General features: G+C 35.8%; 1 protein-coding gene across 1 annotated transcript; it reads left to right on the forward strand.

The window, feature by feature from the left end:
• The first annotated feature begins 9,124 nt into the window (after positions 1-9,124).
• On the forward strand, positions 9,125-20,743 carry LOC107675852 (myelin-associated glycoprotein-like). Its single transcript, XM_016470344.1, has 9 exons — positions 9,125-9,443; positions 13,614-13,904; positions 16,105-16,356; positions 18,341-18,592; positions 18,689-18,952; positions 19,033-19,111; positions 19,228-19,311; positions 20,120-20,195; positions 20,458-20,743. The coding sequence occupies exons 1-9, from the start codon at positions 9,125-9,127 to the stop codon at positions 20,521-20,523; spliced, it is 1,683 nt and encodes a 560-aa protein (XP_016325830.1). The 3' UTR covers positions 20,524-20,743.

Here is a 20,743-nt window from a genome sequence, read left to right on the forward strand (position 1 = left end):
CGCATTCCTGGATTTGCCCTTAAGTAAAACAACAACAACAACAACGTTGTTTTACATGTACAAAAACAAAGGAAAGAAAAATATCTGTTCAATAGACTATAACAAATTCCACCCAAGGCTAAATAGTTTTTTTCAGTTATTTTTATGCTACAAGTGGAGCCACCGAATCAAGACAAATTTGGCTCAAATTTATGGAAACCTTAGGTTCTGTTAAATAAAAAGTAATATGCATTTATTTTCATTCTTCCCTTCTTAATGAAGTCTCATTAGCAAACAAACGGATTGGATAGAAAAGGTCTATGCATGCGCTGCAAAATGTGAGAGACTGTGAAAGACAAAAACACTGCACAGTTATGTGAGAAAGATCCTATAAGAGGCGCCGTGAAGTCACTTTACTATGACCCAATCATGGTAGAGAGTAATAGAGAGAAAGGAATATTTTTTTTCTTCCAAATAAGGCTGTCATGTGCACACCTAGTCTTGCAATGTGAACAAAATGTAGGCAGTCTATGCCAATTAAGGCCGAGTGCTGTATAGTCCACTCCCTACAAATACCCATTAAAATGGTCATTTTTTTCAAGCTTTGTGTTTTGAAATGACTTGAATAGTACAGTGGGTGCTGCTCGATAAAACTAGACAAACCCTTTAGATGCAAATAAAGAATAATAAATAAAAATAAATAATAATACTTTGGTTAAATATGTTTAGGGAATGCACAGTACAATTTACTTGCCAAATTTTGAACGTTGTTTAATTGATTTCTTGAGGTGTTAAAAGTACCCTGGATCATCAAATTCCTCCAGAATACATGTTGATCCTTTTTAGCTGTGTTTAGAAAGTTTTGATGTCTGTCTGTGGTGTTGCTTTAAGAGGTAACAGATAAAAATGTTCTGGTCTTGATCAAGACAGTTGTGAACATACAAATGATAGATTGGTGGTTATTTTACAGTTATTTTTTGTAAAGCATTTAAGCAGGTAAAATCTTTGACTCAGAAATGTCTAGAATTCAAGATAGGTATATATGATCAAATATATGACAATTATATTCTGAAACCACCTGTACAAATGGGAATAAGCAGTAACGAGAAATCCAGATGCCAAACAGTAACAGGGAACATATTGCATCATGCTTTATTAAACCTTTAGGCTACATTGTACAAATCAAATGTAATTATGTTTTTGTTTTTTTTATTACATTGTGTATTTTTGGTCCAAAAAATTAACAAAAATAAACACACCAAAACATTTCCAAAGTGGGGTAATGGGGTGCTGCGGGGCCCGCAAGTTATTTACCAAAAATGACAATAAACAAAAATACAGTATTAAAGGGGTCATGAACTGCATTTTTAAACTTATTTTATAATGTTCTCAAAAGTCCACTTATAATGTTATCAAGATTTTTTTTACATAAAAAAACATCATTTAGAAGTAATAGGCTATTTTCTATCTTGTTTTTGACTGTTTCTGCAGAACAGTTTGTTTTAATAGGCTCAAGACTCAGAAGTAAACACCCACTTCTATGATTGGCTAACAGTTTTGCATATTAAAATAATAGATGGACGCTGTTGTGATGTAGGCCTACTCTGAAAACAACACGGGTCATGTTTTTTAAAAACGTAATACTCAATATATCAAACGATCTGGAACAGACAATGCAATAGTGGTAAAAACACATTTACTCACACTTGTGTTGCGACATCACATTGCTGTTGGATCCAGATGGTTTAATTGGGCGTACACGCCTGGCCCGAAGTTAACTTCCGGTCTGTGTTTGTTTATCGGTCTGGCTAGTGGTGCCAACTATAAACGCAGTTAAAATGATGAGTAGACATAAGTTGGGCTCAGGTTGTTGTACTGTGGGATGTGTTTCCCATACATTTATTTAGTTGTGGTGACCCACCACAATATCAAAACTGACCGCCTCAAATAGATGTTCCAAAAGGCTTTGACTTTGTTGAATAAACATGAGCACTACATGTTTCAAAATCGAAACGCGGCACGAGTGTCTTAATATCACTGTACACTATAAAAAAAAATCTGTGACATTTACGGTAAAATACCGGCAGCTGTAGTTGCCAGAACTTCACCGTAAAAAAATATGGTAGCAACATTTTAGGTTTTACAGACTTAACCTAAATTCACAATAAAATACAGTATTTCATTAACTGATGTAATGTTAATCAACCAACATATTTAAGTACTAAAATCTGTTTTGAACCATTGTAATGCACTGATAACCACCAAAAACTGGTGGTGATGAGAAAGTCACATGATGAACTAAAGCTCATCACAAACAGCTTGTCTATGAGCTGAGGACAATACTTACATATAGAAGTTGCACAGTGTCATTCACACAAACACTAAACCCCATCATGGTGACACACAATACTGAAATAATGCAATAAACATTAATTTAACAACATTAGATGTAAGATTAAACCCTAGTGTACACAACTGCTAAGAAAAACTAAAAAGAAACATGTTATTTCAACAAAAAATCCTCAAATATGAAGTGTCATGCAGGGAATTCTGGGAGTGTCAATTTACGTTTTTGCACTGTAAATTATACAATGACTCATTTTTACAGGGGGGAAGTCGTGGCCTAATGGTTAGAGAGTCGAACTCGTAAACCAAAGGTTGCAGGTTCAAGTCTCGTACCGGCAGGGATTGTAAGTGGGGGAAGTGAATGTACAGAATGTATATCTCTCCCACCTTCAATACCACGACTGAGGTGCCCTTGAGCAAGGCACCGAACCCCCAACTGCTCCCCGGGCGCCGCAGCAAAAAATGGCTGCCCACTGCTCCAGGTGTGTGTTCACAGTGTGTGTTGTTCACTGCTGTGTGTGTGCACTTTGGATGGGATAAATGCAGAGCACTAATTCCTAGTATGGGTCACCATACTTGGCCACATGTCACTTCACTTCACAGTCTTTTACTGTTAAAATCACAATAATTTTTTACAGTGTATCTCTGAAGGAAATCGACTGTCTTTAAAAAAATGTCGATGTCATTTTAATTTCTTCATGCCTGTAATGCCTGATAAAGCAGCGATTGTGATTCCAGCGCTGCTTTGTGTACAGCCGTTCTGTTTCTGCTTCTCCAAAAGCACCTTCTGCTGACAGAGAATGAATTTACATTTTCAATAAGCCCGTCTGATTTAGAATTGTTTTAACTGACTACAGGATGTTTTTAATAGTACATTGACCTGGTATATGTCAAAAGATCAAGGTAAATTTGATTTCTCAATTCATGACCCCTTTAGCTTTCAGCTTAAGTAAAGCTAAAAGTTTCACTGTTTCTCACATATTAAAAAGGTATGTTAGCACTATAACTATTATGCACATCATTTTCTTATAACTTGGCAATGTGAGCATCATAACAAAATATGTAAAAACAGTAATACTGTAGCCTACTATATGCATGTGTAGGCATTATAGGCCAGGCTTAAAATGCAACACTCAGTTATTCAATATGTGACAGGATTGCCTGAAGACTCCCCTGATGTCAAGTCTACCGTTTTCATCTAAAATGTGGCATTTTCATCAGATATTTCCATATAAGTTGAGGTCTGCCGTGTTGGTGTAATCATCATCATAATTGTGACCCTTAATTAGGGTGACCATACGAGCCATTTTTACGATACGCGTCCTTGCCAGGATTTCTATATGGCCTAAAATATCCAGGTTTTGGCTGTTTGCACTGTGCAGATCGATCGTTGTATGACATTCACGAGAGCTATAGAGAGCAGAGCAAACGGCTCCTTATGCTTTTGAATCACTCTCGTGGTACTTTGGTGTCATTCAATGATCCGTGCGCAGCGACGCTTCAAGTCGTGCGAACGAACAAACACATGCGCGTATTTGCATCGCTTTGATCGTTCTCTGTAGATCTCACCTTTTTACGCGTCATGATTGGTCGATTATATACAATACCGGCATGTTATTGGTCAAACTACTTTGGATGTTTTAGGCACTACAAAAATCCTGGCCAGGACGTGTCCCGTATGAACGGCACATATGGCCACACTACCCTTAATGGAAAATTGCAACAGAAAACAGAGATACAGAAGTCAGATTTAATAGGAAATAACACATTTCAGTTATGAGATAAAATGTATGACCAACAAAAAATCAAGCACTAAACAACAGATGTTAACGATACTAAAAAGATTTTCACATGATGGACAAAGTATAATAAAGTATACTCACAGAATAGGATTTGGCCTCTCTGAGGTTAATCATGTGGAAAAATAATTTGTAAATAAATACATTGATTACAGCAGTTGGCTTATTATTATTTTTTTTTTATTAATTCATTAGGGGATGCAAAGACATTCTAAATGTAACTACAATAAAACATTTATAAAAATCAAATTACACAAGATATAGGACTGTTGTAGCAAAGAGAATACTTGAGAACTAAGTACAGACATGAGTCATTCAATGCAATGAATCTAGGCAATCAGTAAGATATTTCATGTGCTCCGTACCTCTTTGGTGATGACATTCGAGCTTTGGAGAAAGGCTTGTTTCCTGACACTGTACATACGTTGTTAGCCCTGTTAAGATTCAGAAACCTTAGAGAAAAAATATAGAAGTATATTGAAGTAATTGTCCATAACGCGGTGGAAGTAACAGAAAAAGGATGTTTATTTTCTTACTGTTTTATACTTTTATACATTTTCTTTATATACTATTTCATCAGCTCATGCTTTCCCTGAGAAGCGAGCCCATGACATTGGCATTAGTCTTTTACAGAATAAACATTCACAAAAACATTTATTGGCATCAGACCTCCACTTTTATTAACATATAACACTATAATAAATCAAATCGGGTAAATAATCCTTGATATATAATTTACAAATCATTATTCATAATAAACATGCAGATACTTACTTGTCAAAATCCATGTCAATTTGATGTCCTTGACCTCTCCTTTAAAAATGTAGGAAAAATAGTTATTAGTCTTTAGGATCAGGTAAATATATTACCATGACATTTTTTTCAGGTATGAAAACATTGGGCTACATAGCATATTGCCTATGTTTTGAACAACTAACTTGAACATAATCCCATAATGTTTCAAGAACACAATAGTCACTTCATTTTTAATGTTTAAATTTGTGTTTATCAGACAAGAAGCAGATACCAGGCTCAAAAAGAAAGCCTATAGTCTTTGCAATGACACAAGTAAGATGATGTCCACTTAAGCTCAGGGCGTTTTTTGGTATTTTCGCCTAAATTTAACATACTCAAATTCAAATGTTTACCCTGCACACATACAATGGAGGAAATTTAAAAAAATGGTTTCATTGTAAAGAAAACCCTTTGAACTACAAAATATGAGTGTAATTCTTTATAAATAACATTATATACTTTTCAAATATTACTATAAACACAAAAAAAAACATAGGCGCTTTTGGAGATTTAAAACTAAGTATTTTTTTGAAAATCTGTAATTCAGGTTCTATTAGGCACAACTCTCTGCAATTTACTTTGTTTGATGCCACTAGATGCCAAAAAGTACCAGAAAAAAATAATCTTTCAAATAACAGCTTCTAAACAGGAGTTACTACATTATTTGTGAAGCGAGTCAGAATGTCTATTTCTGCATCGAAATGTGTCATTGTGAGTTTCCTTTGCAAAAACAGGCTTTATAAAACACATTAACCCCACAATCCTACATTACTCTGTGCCACTGATAAGGCAGTGTGTGGGTACCTTGAAAATCTACTCGAAATAGGCCTCCTAAATTAAAAACAGGAACAGAAAAATGCAAATGAGAATTTTTTTTTTTTTTTGACAGCCACCACCCACAGCTACACTAATAGACATTGATAAGTGTTAATTTAACAGCTGGTGAAACGGTAGTGAAACATTTCTATCTCTATTTAAAAACTAATGCTGTGTTAGTTGCTTATGAACAAACTGAAAATTTTGTGCTGAATATAGACTTCGTAAGAAAAAGCACTGTGGGGACTTTTTCAAAAACTAAAGATACTGTAAGCAACACGCAACAGCTTTTGACTGTTTGTATTTCAAATTTAATGATAAAACAAACTTTTCTGCTGTAAACGCAGCTTTGCTCACAAATAGAGAAGGGTATAACTGCAGCCCGGAGATCTCCAAATGGGGCGGGAACTCCAAAACGGGGTGGGAGCTCCAAAATAGGGTGTGGCTTCCTCCCATTGACAGACAGGCACATGACACGCATGCGCAATTTTTCCCCCAATCCACTTCAGTGCAAACTCCGCCCCACAGCTGATTCTAAAGATTTTATTGGTTGTGTCAATTAAAGTGATTCTAAAGATTTTATTGGTTGTGTCAAGTAAAGTGTTGATTTCCTACATTATGCTACAAAAAATGCTAACCCCTAACCCTATCCCACACCTGACCCTAACCTTAACCAGTGAACTTGACTGCATGGCGGGATTGGCGCTGAATAGCGTGGTAAAGAAAGTTGCAGTTCAGGAGATAAACAGTTAATAAGATTATGCGATATGAGATCGTTTCGTAATTCCCCAACCGGACCTCACCGGACAATGGCACCTTTTTAGATACACCCAGCATTACCCCCTCCTACCCTGCAAATTTCGAGCCCCGGGACGCCCCCATTGCTTAGAACAAAGCGATAGAGTGAAATATTTCCCATGCGCTGCCCTGCGCTGCGCCGGGACGGCTCGCGGGAGAGCTCATGGGTGATTCCCGTTTATATCATTAAGCAGAGGTTTAAACTCCAGTCCGAACACCACTGGCCACGAGCTTTGGGCTCTGCTCTCACGGAGAATATTTACTTATATAGCATATTTTATTTTAGATGAACTAGAAACAATGTTACATTTATAAAGTTTTATTTTGAAATGTAAGTCAATAACAATTGGCTGAAGCCAGAGCCAATGGTGAAAGTCTTTGAGACCCTGCCCCATTTTGGAGGTTCTGCCCACTTTTGGAGTTCACGCCCCATTTTGGAGATCTCCGGTCTGCAGTTATATCTACTTGGACAAATAAGACAAAAAGTTACAGGCATTAACACTATGTTTATAATAAAATGTAATTTACAAGAAACAGATTAATTCTACAGACCTGGGATATAACACTAAACTTCAAAGCAGCAACATATGATAGATATGATAGATTAGCTGAACAAGAAAGGCTATTAATTATTAACTTATAATCTGTCATTAATAATTAACTAATAATCTGTCATTGTGAAAAATTATTATGATACGAAAGGCTCCAATACAGAGCGGCACAAAGCGCTAATGCGCATCCAGTGCGCAGAATGTTGCGCTTGAAGCAACACGGAGTCACAGCGCGCAGGCACAGCGCTCAGCATAGAAAAGTTCAAAGCACAAAGGGAGGAGATTGTTATCGTTTCATTTTTCGATTTAGAGTTCAGTTTTTATACGATATATGTGAAGCTACGTTGTGACGAGTGGGGGCGGGGCCGAGAGCCGTGGGAACGGAGCGAGGCCGGTGGAGTTAGTGTTTATAACACAAAATAAAGTCCAGGCCTGGTCCTCTCTCGTCTTTCACTGTCGTCACCCCTCCTTTTTATCCTTCCGGAGCTCCTCCGTGAGACTCGAGACCGGTGAGTGGTGCAGGTGTCGCTCATTATCAATTACTCCACCGGCCTTGCTCCGTTCCCATGGCTCCCGGCCCCGCCCCCACTCGTCACATACGTTTAATTGGATACTGAATTATATATATTTATACAACAGTTCGTTCTGGTTCTCAAATCTGATTGGTTGAGAACCGTGAGATATTGTACTGGTATCGCTATAGAAACGCCCTTTCACAATTTTGTATCGCTCCGCTTGTTCAAGCCGGGTCTATGGTTTTTTTTTTATTTTATTATTCACTGAGCTAATCGTAGAGTACGTTAGTTAAAGGGATAGTTCACCCAAAAATGAAAATTAGATGTTTATCTGCTTACCCCCAGGGCATCCAAGATGCAGGTGACTTCGTTTCTTCAGTAGAAGTTTTTTTTTAATAATATAATAAATAAAAATAAAACAGATAGAATAGAAAAAGAATAGCGCAAGCTAGTGTTAGAGGTCTTTTTGCTTTTGTTAATTGTATAATAAATGAAAAGAAAACAGATAGAATAGAAAAAGAATAGCGCAAGCTAGTGTTAGAGGTCTTTTTGCTTTTGTTAATTGTATAATAAATGAAAAGAAAACAGATAGAATACAAAAAGATTAGAAAGCAAGTGTTAGAAAGATTAGAGCAAGAAAGCAAGATTAGAAAGCAAGAAGACTTTGAAATAGGAAGTGAACAAATGATCACAAGCATCACATTCAGCAAGACATAAGGGGAAGGAAGCTCTCAAATATTTACAGCGCTATTCTACTTCTGATGAACTCAGTCATTTTTTGAGGACATAACAGTAAGTGACAATATTTAAAATTATATCTACACAGTGACTATTTAAATCCCTTAATAAATTACTGATGTATTGCACTTCCATATTGCACGATCCATAAACAGTGAGAAATTAAACAATGTTCAACAATGAAAACAATGGGATTGTAAAACAATACTCAGTGTTTATTAGTAATTACAGTAGCAACTGAAGTGCCATAAATGATGGCAACATTTATTCCCAGGTGCTGAACTTTGATGCAGAGATGGTTTTCTGGAGCTGTTTATTCTTTCTCTGGCTCCGAGGTTAGTAAAAAGAAACAAGAGAAAATTGTTATCTTTGTATGACAGCTGTTTTAAATAATCAAAAGCTTAGTCCTGTTTTAGTGAATTTGATACAATCAAATTCTTTAATTTTAAGTTAATTTTCTCAGACTTAGGCCATGCAGTGTTAAAAAATAAACTAAAATGAGTCCTTCCTCACACAACGGAATTACAGTGTATTTCCAGTCATCTATGGGGAAGAAACTATTAGCTGAACTAAGATGAGTGTCTTGGAAAATAATTTAGACACATACAAAAACACAACAATGATTGCTTTACAAAGACGGTTTCATTATTGAAACATTAGACAATAGTAATATTAGATAAAATATTTTTAATTGGTAACTAAATTGTCAAGAAATAAAATCAATCACAAATTTTGATTTATTCTTCTTTCAGTGTCATCTGCTAATGCTGGGGAATGGAGCGCTAAAATGCCAGAATCAGTGGTGGGTTTGTCTGTATCATGTTTACTGATTCCCTGTACGTTCAGCTACCCTGCAAATGGAAAAACATACACAGAATTTACAGGGATTTGGTACAAAGGATCTTCAATAGTATACCATACAGACACTTCAAAAATCATTGACTCATTCAAAGGTCGCACTCTCATTGGTGATTTGCGCCAAAACGACTGTTCTCTGAAAATCAGCTCTTTGAGCAGCAGTGACGCTGGGCCATTCGAGTTCCGGATTGAGATTAAATATTTTGACAACTACTCATATGGTGAGAAAGTATCTATAACTGTGAAAGGTAAGAGAAATTTGTTCAATAAAAAGGTTTAAATGTTAACCTTCACTCTTAAAAATAATCTAAAGAATCTTTTTCCACTGCAAATAACATTATTATTATTATTATTTTTTTTTTTTGTAATGTAAAGGTTTCATGGATGTTAAAGGTTATTCATGGAACTAAGGCTGGGCGATATGGCAAAAAATTCAAATCTAACTTTTTTTCAGTGAGTTTGACCGATTCTCGTTTTTTTATGATTTTTGAAAATGTAACTACAACATGATTCAAGTAACTTTTTCTTCAGTAACCCTCTAATTAAAGAAAATTATATTCCAAGTGCACCACACATGAAATTATCAAGATAATGTAAATGTTAAACAAATCACGTTAAATGTCTTTGCAGAAAAGATGCATGAACTACAACTACATCTGGTACAAACTTGTCTTGTACATATTATATGTTCAAAAATAATAGTTGAAGACAGACAAATCATAAAAGCTGTGAAAATTAACCCTAAAATACAGTCATGGCCAAAGGTTTTGGCAGTGACATAAATTTTGTGTTTTGCAAAGTTTGCTGCTTAAGCTGTTGTGGTGTTCATTCACATTGCTTCTAGATTATTGTGTAGAGTGATCAGATGCATTTTAAATAATTGTCTTTGGCTTCATTGCCAAATAATTAACTTTTCACAAAAAAAAAAAAAAAAACTAATTTCACTGTTTTTTGATCCTGACACAAAATGACCAGCTAACATTAATTGACTAATCATATCAGCAGCACATGTGAAAGTGTGAATGAGTACTAGTCAGGTAAAATCACTATCACTATCACTAATTAGCGCTTCCAATCATTGTGTTCTTGTTAGCAATGGTTACCTCCAAAGAAACACATGCAGCCATCATCGCTTTGCATCAAAATGGCCTCACATGCAAGGAAATTGCTACAAAGAATATTGCACCTGAAAGAACCATTTACCGGATCATCAAGAACTTCAAGGAGAGAGGTTCGACTGCAGTGAAGAAGTCTTCAGGATGTCCCAGAGTGTCCAGCACGCGCCAGGTCCATCTCCTCCTGAGGAGTCAGCTACGGAATCGTGTCACCAGCAGTGCAGAGCTTGCTCATGCTTTTCAACCAAGGGAGTAGGCTCTCTCATAATTCTGCCCAAAAACACTGCCAAGAATAAAGAATGGTATAAAAACGTCCTGCAGGAGCTACTTCTTCAAACGATCCTTGAGCAATTTGGTGATGATCCGTGCATTTTCCAGCATGATGGAGCACCATGTCACAAAGCAAGAGTGATAAAGAAGTGGCTCGAAGATCATTACATTGAATTAAAACTTATGATATGCTAATCATTGATTTTCAGTATACCATAGAAACATGTGGGAAAAATAATCACCAGTGCTGGCTCGGCAGAAGTGGGTCGAGGGCGGGTCGAGGGCGCATAACGGCCGCTAAGGGGGCGCTCGCGAGCACCCTTCTGAATGCTAAAATGACAAATGGGACACCCTACGGTCTCGTGGACTTAACGGACACGTGCACACGGCGGCCATTGTTAGTCCATAAGACCGCAAGAGCACATGAAGTGTTCCATTTGGGACAGGGAGTATTTTGTGCACAACTTGAACAAACCACAACAGGAAAAGCTGTCAGCTGTGTGGATATTGGCAATATCGTTAACAATTCTCGTTTATAATCATTACTAATATGGCTTCTTCTTATCAAGATCTTAGTCGATATGGTGTGTTCTGTTAATGCGTGAACTTCATATTAGCCTATTTGTAGTGCAACTGCCCTCCAGTAATCTTTGTGCTTTGTTACCTTTTAATAAACAAAGTATCAGCTTTAAAATTATGCCAAATTCATAACAAAATTCAAACTATAAATACGGTTTTGGCGCTCTTTAATGCAGCCTCAGTTCAAGCGACACGTGAACCCTACGAAATTAACATGAATGGACATCAACAGGTAGGATATTTTATAAGATAGCCTACAGTACAACTTACTGAAATGTCTCATGTAGCTAATCGCTTATTCAGTGTTTCAAACTGCGGAAAACGTGTAAAGCTTGAAAACATTGCCACGTAACAATAAATTTACCTCAGAATTCGGCATCCATAAGCTCATCAGTCAGCTATAAAAATAACTATACAGAGGAGCATTTTGCTATATTTATGCGCTATTGCATATTAATATTTTTACTTAACCTTTTGCCTACATGATAAGAAAGAATGCAAGCTAAAGATCAAATTCAACACCACCTATAAAATTGCATTTTACTAATGAAGAAAAACTGACTAGATGTGTGAAAGACATGACAACATTTATAGGATGCATTGAGGAGGAGCCCAAACTACACTCAATGGCCAAGTGGTACTTATAGTCCATGATATTGGCACTGATTCTGTGTACTAAGTTTGTACCGAAGTTTGTTTCTTATAGGAGCCAATGGCTCCTTACTCGATTTTTTTTTTTGTCTGGAGCCCTGCATTGATGTCAATGTGATGTCAATATGACATCAATTGGACGTTTAAAACATGACGTTGATATGACGGAAACTGAACGTCAAACATATTGGCCTACATATACAGTAGTCAGCAGTTGAAGTGGATCAAAAAAGTTCATCAAAGTTGTCCTAAGACAAGAACGGGTACTGTTTTGGTTTTAGGACAACTTTGATGAAAGGTTTTGATCCACTTCAAATGTTGACTACTGTATATTAAACCAATTTCAGTGTGGGATAACTTCCTATTTTTACCCAATTAACCACCGGAAGAAACTGCCATCCAAGCTGAATTTAAAATGATGCTATACAGCATCTTGATAAAATCTTGACTAATATCTGACGTCAAATTGACATCAAGGTACCTGCTGGGAGGACACTGACAAAGTGCCAACAGACAAGAAAGAGCAGGTTACTTCTGGTATGAAACAAAGTCTTTTCAAATTTTGTCATTTTTAAGAAAATCAAACAATAAATTCAGTTTTGTGGCTCTTTAATGTGTCGTGAAAGATCACTGTAGGGCCTCAGTTCAAACGGCACGCAAACCGATTATATTTTCATAGTTACTTAAAGCAGCGGTTCCCAATCCCAGTCCTCGCGCCCCCAGACCCCTGCCCGCTAGGACTTGGATTGGGAAACGCTGACTTAAAGTATGAAATAAACATGAATTAACATCAGAAGGTATTTCAACCACGTTAAGACGTCAGTACACACCATTTTTCAAGTTCCAGTCCACCGAAGTTAATCTACTCTCCTATCCGATTTGTTTTTCAAACAAAATGGCGGATTCGGCAATATCATTGGTCAGATCGCCTGTCAATCAAGTTCCCTGCGAAGGGTCAATTTTTATTGTTTTTCTTTCTTTCTTATTTTTTACTTGTAATGTTAGAGTGGGACTCAAGAGGTCTCTGAAATGAAATTAAACACATAATTTCGCTGTACTTCAAATAATGTTTCTTTTTGTTGTTGTTTATTTTCCTTTTGATGTGCTTTATTAACGAGAATGTGTTTGTTTGATATTAACTCGATGTGGTTGTTGTTATAATTTTTTTGAATGAAATACAAAAACATTTTACTTATATTGTTGAGTTGATGTATGTAACTGGTGTTATTTATGCTATCTGGGTTATTTTCCGTAAAATTGTGACAGGTTACCCTGTTTAGATATCCTTTATTAAGTCTTGAACCTATTTTTTGGGCGACCACCGTTACAACAGGTTTTGGAACTTTGTATTGTTAGCTTATGCATCTGCAGTGTTTTATTTTATTTTTTTTAGGGAAAAATTATAGCGTTTTTGAGTGCATTATTTCACTCAAAAGCTGTATGCACAGATCAGTAAGAACTACAATCAGTCAGTTCAAAAAATAAATCCAAAAGACAATTTAAAGAAAGCAAAATGGTAAAATGATTGAATCCAGTCATTTTGTTATAAACTGAAAGTTGTTATAACCTGTGTGAGCAAAGTGAGTAGGTTTTAATCCTATGTGATAACAACTAGAGTTTTCCTGGAACAAAGAAAATGAAAAGAAAATTAAAATGACCGGAAACACAATGAGGTTTAACATTATCCAGATGTTACCAATTTCATTTGTTGTGTAATATCTAAATAAATATTTGAAATAATATGTCAAGCATTATGAATGATGGAAAAAATTATATTGTGTCCACAATTTGTGTCTTCACCAGAAACACCAGAGAATCCTACCGTCTCTGTGGAAGAGGAAGTGACATCAGTGAAACAGGTGACTGCTACCTGTGCCGTGTCTCATTCCTGTCCGTCAGACCTGCCTCGTGTCTCCTGGAGCCATGATGGCTCACATTCAAGTCCATCACAGCCACAAAATCATGGTCAATGGAAGCTTACATCTTACAGCCTGACCTTCACTCCTTCTAGAGAAGACAACAATAAACGCCTCAGCTGCTCTGCAGAGTTTAAAGGGAAGACAGTGACAGGCTACAAAACACTCAAAGTTAAATGTAAGTCTGCTATGTGAGTTAAAAACAAATAAATGAATTAGATGCTAATTCAAATCTTTACTTGTTAGCTGTTAATGATTTTAGGACTGTGATGTACAACCTTTTTGACTCTAAAGCCCCCATTGTCCAACACAATAGTCAGAGGTGTCCTATAAAATATATTTCATGTTTAGTATTTATGTAGTAGTTATGAAAAAGATGCTTGCTTTCAAAATTTTTAAGATAAAGAAAAATAAAGTATATTAATTAACCACAATTCATTTGGTAATTTCAGATGTTTCAAGAACTGTGTTTTGTAATTTGAGGGGAAAGAAAATAAATATTATTTTTCGTTTTTTAATTCTTATTTTATGTTTAAATCTATTTAAATAAGATTTTCTTAAAGTGGTCATATGACATTGCTAAAAAAGAACATTATTTTGTGTATTTGGTGTAATGAAATGTGTTTATGCAGTTTAATGTAAAAAAAAACACAAAACAAGAAACAGGATTGTTTCTCCTCTATGCCCCACCTTTCTGAAATGCGTTGATTTTTACAAAGCTCATCGTTCTGAAAAGCGAGGTGTGTACTGATTGGCCAGCTATCCAGTGCATTGTGATTGGCCGAATACCTCAAGCGTGTGACGGAAATGTTACGCCCCTTACCATATTGTGATGCCGTGTCCCAGTGCGACGAGACAAAACCAATAAAACCCATTACAAACGAGGCATTTGTAGCATCCAGTGGGGACATAATTACTGATTATAATAGGCTTGTTTGAGATGAGCAAAATCTGCACAGAACCAATCACCGGTGATCACCGCGAGATGCATGCCAGTTAGAAAAGTGTCTGAGTTACGTCTGACTTGCTCTGATGTCATGCTGACGTGTGCCAAAAAACTCGCGACAGCGAGGCGGCTGTGTCGGATTGTGCAGTCGAGCGCAGTTGCTCTCAACCGACTGCGCTGATCAAAAGCATGATGAGAAACGATTGACCGATGACACAGCTTAATGCTCAATGGTTCAGACAACCGTGATGTTGCGTTCTCTTCTAAAATATTTTGGTTTTTATCTGATTTCATGTGATTATGTATTTAAATTATGCATGAATGTTCCCGAACACTATGACAGTGCGATCTCTGTGTGAGATATGTGATTGTTGGCATATTTCTATACAAATCTAAAATATATGTTTGTATTCAAGTAAAAATGGATGATAAATACACCTTTCGTATGGAATTAATTAGCAAGCACTTTGAGTGTCTTGTTCATCATATTTATTTTCACATAAAAGCAAAAGAACTGAAATTATATCATGTTTATAAGCAACAAAGCAAGTGAGTGTGAATAACGCGATATCTGCCTTTGATCTCGTTGGTATATGCTCCACTTGTTACACTTCGAGAGCTCAGAACTGTCCGTCTTGTCTGCACTTATTTCACTCCTCCCCTCACTGCATCTCAAACAAGCCTACTGACTTATACGTCTTTTTACGCATTGTGTTGCATCGCGCCACGTAAACATAAAACCATGTCTGCATTTGTGATCGGAGAAATTACAAACAACAAGCGCTACACTACACTTCTCAAAACTCGCGTTTGAATCATCAGTGACGAATCCTTTAAATATGAAAACTTACTTAAAGGCTGTGAGTCAGCATTATTTGTCAGAACACCGGCAGTGTAGGTTACTCTCCCAGGAAACAGTCCTCGTCCTCCGTAAAATACGTTGCACACATCTGAATATTTGGTTTGAACTGTTCTGGAACAGTGTTGTAAATAAAACTTAACCACTGATTTCTAGTTGTGAACTCTTTGAACGAGGCGTTTTAGGAGGGCGTGGACGAGTCTTAACTTTTATAAAGAATATCTCTTTGGGTTTGAGACTTTAGTCTTTGCAACTTTAGGGAGCTTATCTATTCACGGACAGCTTGTAACACTCCAAAGAGAAAGGAAAACTTGAAATCACATCATATGACCCCTTTAATATATTAATTATATTAAAAATAATATAGTAATTTCAATAATTTTTTTGTGATCCTGTGGCCAAACTGAAAGTTTGCAGAGCCCCCCAGTTGAAAACCATGGTAGAATACTAATTTAAGTTGGTTTGAATAAAAGCATCTATTAAATGAACTGAATGTTTGATAGAAAGTTAAACTGATCAGACTGTTGAACAGACATCATAAACAGCATTTTATCAACATTTTGTCTCAATCAGATCCTCCATATAATGTAAACGTGCTCACTAAATCCTCAGTGAAGGAGAATGACTCTGTGGAACTGACCTGCTCCAGTAACAGCAATCCTCCTGCAAACAGCTACCAGTGGTTCAGCTCAAATGGGAAGAGGTTAGCAGAGAACCCCACTTACAAACTGGAGAAAGTGTCTCGACATACGGAGGCCATTTCCTGTACAGCCATTAACACAGAGGGAAAAAACAGTTCTGGTCCACAGAAAATTAACGTGCTGTGTAAGTGCTGAATATTATGTGATTGATCCTTTATTAAATAATTTTAACATGGAAAAAAATTACACACATCTGCTAATTAGTTAAGTCTAATTTTACCTGATTTGAGTCAGAATCTGTGGCTTAATGCTGATTACCACAAACATAGTAAGTTTTTTTTTATTTCCAAAATATATTTATTTGCATTTGTTTAAAATACAGAATACATTAAAATAACATAAAATAAAAAAACACATACATATGTAAAAGAACCTTATAGAATATCAAAATCCAAGGGGAAAAAAACATCTCAACTATACCTTCCCGTACACCACCATTCACAGCCATCCATTTTACCATTTAACTGTTACCTTTTCTGAGTTATTATTTTGGTACAGAAATCACATTATGTAGTGGAGATACCCAATACAAACGAGATGAGTGTTATATATCAGTCATCCCCCGTTGTCAAGTCCTCTTGGTTACAATAGTGTAAAAATGGAGTCCAAATATTGTAGAAGTCTTTAAGTTTCCCTTTAACTGCATAAGTCAACTTTTTCATGGCGAGGCTGTTAGTGCTTTCTTTAATCCAACAGACAGAGGAAGGGCCTTGTATCTCCTTCCATTTTAAAGCAATAGCCCGCTTGGCCTGAAGCAAACTAAAGTCAATTAGTTTGCATTTATTGGTGTTCACCGCAAAATTTACTGGATATATATGAAAAAGAATTTGGGATCACGAGGAACATTTTCTTCAGTCAATTTACCAATCGTAACAAGAATATTCTTCCTAAATTTTTGAATCGCAATACACTCCCCCACATACAATGGCAAAGGGTTCCAATTTCTTGTTTACATTTTAAACAACTGTCAGGAATATTTGCATTAAACGTATGTAATTTAACTGGAGTAATATATGTCCGCATGAGCCATTTATATTGCAGCAATCTGCATCTAGTATTCACACTATATGTTTGGGCAAACAAACAAGAATCCATCCATTCATCTTTAGAAATATCTTCCTGAAGGTCATTTTCAAGGCAGTTAAATAAGACATTGAACTCTCTTTTGAATCCTCTAAAAGTTTATTATAAAAAATGATAGATTGTCTTTATCCCTTAAATGTTTTAAAGTATGATCTTCTATAGTTGACAAAGAAGGCTCTAAAGAAGTTTTAATTTCAGAGTGTATAAACCTTCTTATTTGTAGATATTTGAAGAAGTGTTTCTGAGGAATATCATACTCTCATCAATTGGTGGAATGACATCATTATACCATCCTTATATACATCTTTTACTTGTTTTGCTCCCTTGTACATCCAATTTTTAAACTCCCCATCATTTTTCCAGGCACAAACGTTGTATTAGTGTTACATGAGTGTTACAAAGAATGTAGCTGGAAGAGGAAGAGGACTTGACTGAATGAGATACAAGAATTTAGGTAGAATTAACATCATTATAATATTGATACGTCCAATTGATTGGCAAAGCATTCCATCTCTCGAGCGAATCTATGACTTTTTTTTTATTAATGGGTCATAATTAATTGAAATGATCTCTTTTATATTTTGAATCTTAATTCCTAAATATGTAAAACCTTCCTGAGAATTTAAAAATTGCCTATTGTTCATAGAGATTCTCAACATAGTAAAAGTTAACCTGATTCTAAATGCTAAATGCTGATTAACACAAAACTTACTGTTTGTTCATCCTTTTCTCGCATACTGTTCTGAAGGTGACATTCGTGTAAAGTGCACTGTAAGCATATCCTAGCCTAACCGAAGTATACTTTGGGCTTTACAGTTAAATAATATGCATTATTAATACATTAAGTTTTAACATTACATTTATATTCATACATTATACATTCATGCCATTTTTAAACGTCATACTTTTTTGTAATCAATATTATGCCACAAATTGTGTGAATTAAGTTGATCAACTGTATCAGAATGTGGCATGAACTTCAGACAAATGTAAAAATAACTTATCAAAAAAATTTTGTCAATCAGATCCTCCATATAATGTAAACGTGGTCACTAAATCCTCAGTGAAGGAGAATGACTCTGTGGAACTGACCTGCTCCAGTAACAGCAATCCTCCTGCAAACAGCTACCAGTGGTTCAGCTCAAATGGGAAGAGGTTAGCAGAGAACCCCACTTACAAACTGGAGAAAGTGTCTCGACATACGGAGGCCATTTCCTGTACAGCCATTAACACAGAGGGAAAAAACAGTTCTGGTCCACAGAAACTTAATATACTTTGTAAGTATGAGTGAAAGGCCTCGGTTCAACAGTTTAAAATGGTATTATTAGTGAAAGAAGATCATTGGTAATGATTTATGATATCTGTCTGTCTAGATCCTCCTGAGATTAAAAGTGAATCTTCTTGCCAGTCTAAGATTTTGACGGCGTGTGTCTGTATTGTGGACTCCAACCCTCCCAGTGAAGTCAAGTGGTTTGGTCCAGATTCCTTGAAAGCCTTCTCCAGCACCAGCATTAAACAAAATGAGTCTCTTACCATATTCACCTTACAGGGTTGGCTGGGTTTCCCTGAGACTATCCAGTGTTTTGCCAATAACAGTCTGGGGAGCTCTTCCATAACTTTGGAAGCACCTCAAAATGGTGAGACTTCATATTTGGTCTTTTAAAAACACTATCTTTGTTTTAATGCAATTTTTATTGTTTGGTTGTTTTTTTAACAGGCATAATATACATTGCTGTTGCATCAGCTGTTGCAGTTGTTTTAGTCTGCATTGGTGTGTGTGTTGTGAGAAGACGCTGGTAAGGACCTCTCTCGTAAGCTACACATCACTTTCTCATTTAGTGTGTCTTGTTATTCCATCTGTCTTGTTCCTCCTTTGTTTCCTGACAACATTAAAATCCCTCTTTTATTTCAGTCGGAACAGAGCTGCACAACAACCTGTAATGAAGAATGAACAGACTCAAATGAAGACAACCCAAAACAAGTCTGATTTCGAAAAGTATATATTACCAGTAATAGTTTTGGAATCATTAATTTGTATAATGTTTTTTTGAAATAAGTCTCTTTTAAAAATGAATTTTCAGCATCATTACCGCAGTCTTTAGTGTCACGTGATTCTTCAGAAATCATTCTAATATGTCGATTTGCTGCTCAAGAAATATTTTCCTTATTATTGTCAATGTTGAAAAACATTTTTGCTTATATTTCTGTGGAAACTGTGATACACTATCATTCAAAAGTTTGGGGTAACTTTTTAAAAGAAATGAATACTTTTATTCCGCAAGGGTGCTTTAAAGTGTTGAAAAGTCATTTTGTTACGGGCTATTTCTATTTCAAATAAATGCTATTCTTTGAAACTGTCTGTTCATCAAAGAATCTTGAAAAAAATGCACCATGGATTCCAAATAAAAAAGAATTATTAAAATAAGCAGCACAACTGTTTTCAGAATTGATAATAGTAAGAAATGTTTCAGCAAATCAGCATTTTAGAATGATTTCTGAAGGATCAAGTGACACTGAAGACTGCAGTAATGGCTGCTGAAAAGTCCTTGCCATTACGGGAATAAATTAATTACATTTTAAAATATATTGAAAAATAGAAAATAGTTGTAATGGTGTTTTAGAATAGTACTGTTTTTACTGTATTATTGATCAAATTCAGCTTTGGTGAGCAGAAAGGTCTCATATCATAAAACACAACATTAAAACAAACTTTTGACTGTAGTGTATAATATAATGTTTGTTACATAACTATATAACAAAACATTTACTAATGATTTGTACTGTATCTATCATTTTATGAAAAGCAGTAAAGAGGAAGAGGGCAGTGATGGAGACATTTACACAAACTGCCCAGACAGTCATGTTTATGACAACTGGGGGGTGAGTACAACTTTCTCACTGTTCTTGGAGGTGTTGTTTTTCGATGTGAGTGTTGTTTGTGTTATTTACAATAAAAATGTACTTAATGAAAACTCTGCACACCAGATAGCTATTAATATAGCACATTGAAGAGGAAAGCTAAACTGTGACTATAAAACAACACTGCATGTGACTTAACATTTATAATTAAAAGTGATAGTATTTACTGAACTGAATGTATTTTCTTTGAGATGTCTGTAACATATTTTGCTTTTTTAATTAGTGTGATAAGAGACCACTGTCATCTGACAGAGCATTGGAAGATGAAGCGGTCTACGCTAACATGTGAAGAAAAGGACACATGCCATCCTACTTGAAATGATAGATACAGAGAAAGAACAAAGAGGCAAACAAATGTTTGTTGACTTTTGTAGATCTGATTATTCATGGAAAATGTTCAGAGGCAAAACTGTCTTGCAACTGAAAACAAAAGTACTGTTTGAATATCATATATGTGACCTCTTTTTACATTTAATGTATAAAGGCAAACTATGTTTATATATTATGTA

The sequence above is a fragment of the Sinocyclocheilus anshuiensis genome, unplaced genomic scaffold (assembly GCF_001515605.1).
Source record: "Sinocyclocheilus anshuiensis isolate Anshui unplaced genomic scaffold, SAMN03320099.WGS_v1.1 scaffold1832, whole genome shotgun sequence".
Taxonomy (NCBI): domain Eukaryota; kingdom Metazoa; phylum Chordata; class Actinopteri; order Cypriniformes; family Cyprinidae; genus Sinocyclocheilus; species Sinocyclocheilus anshuiensis.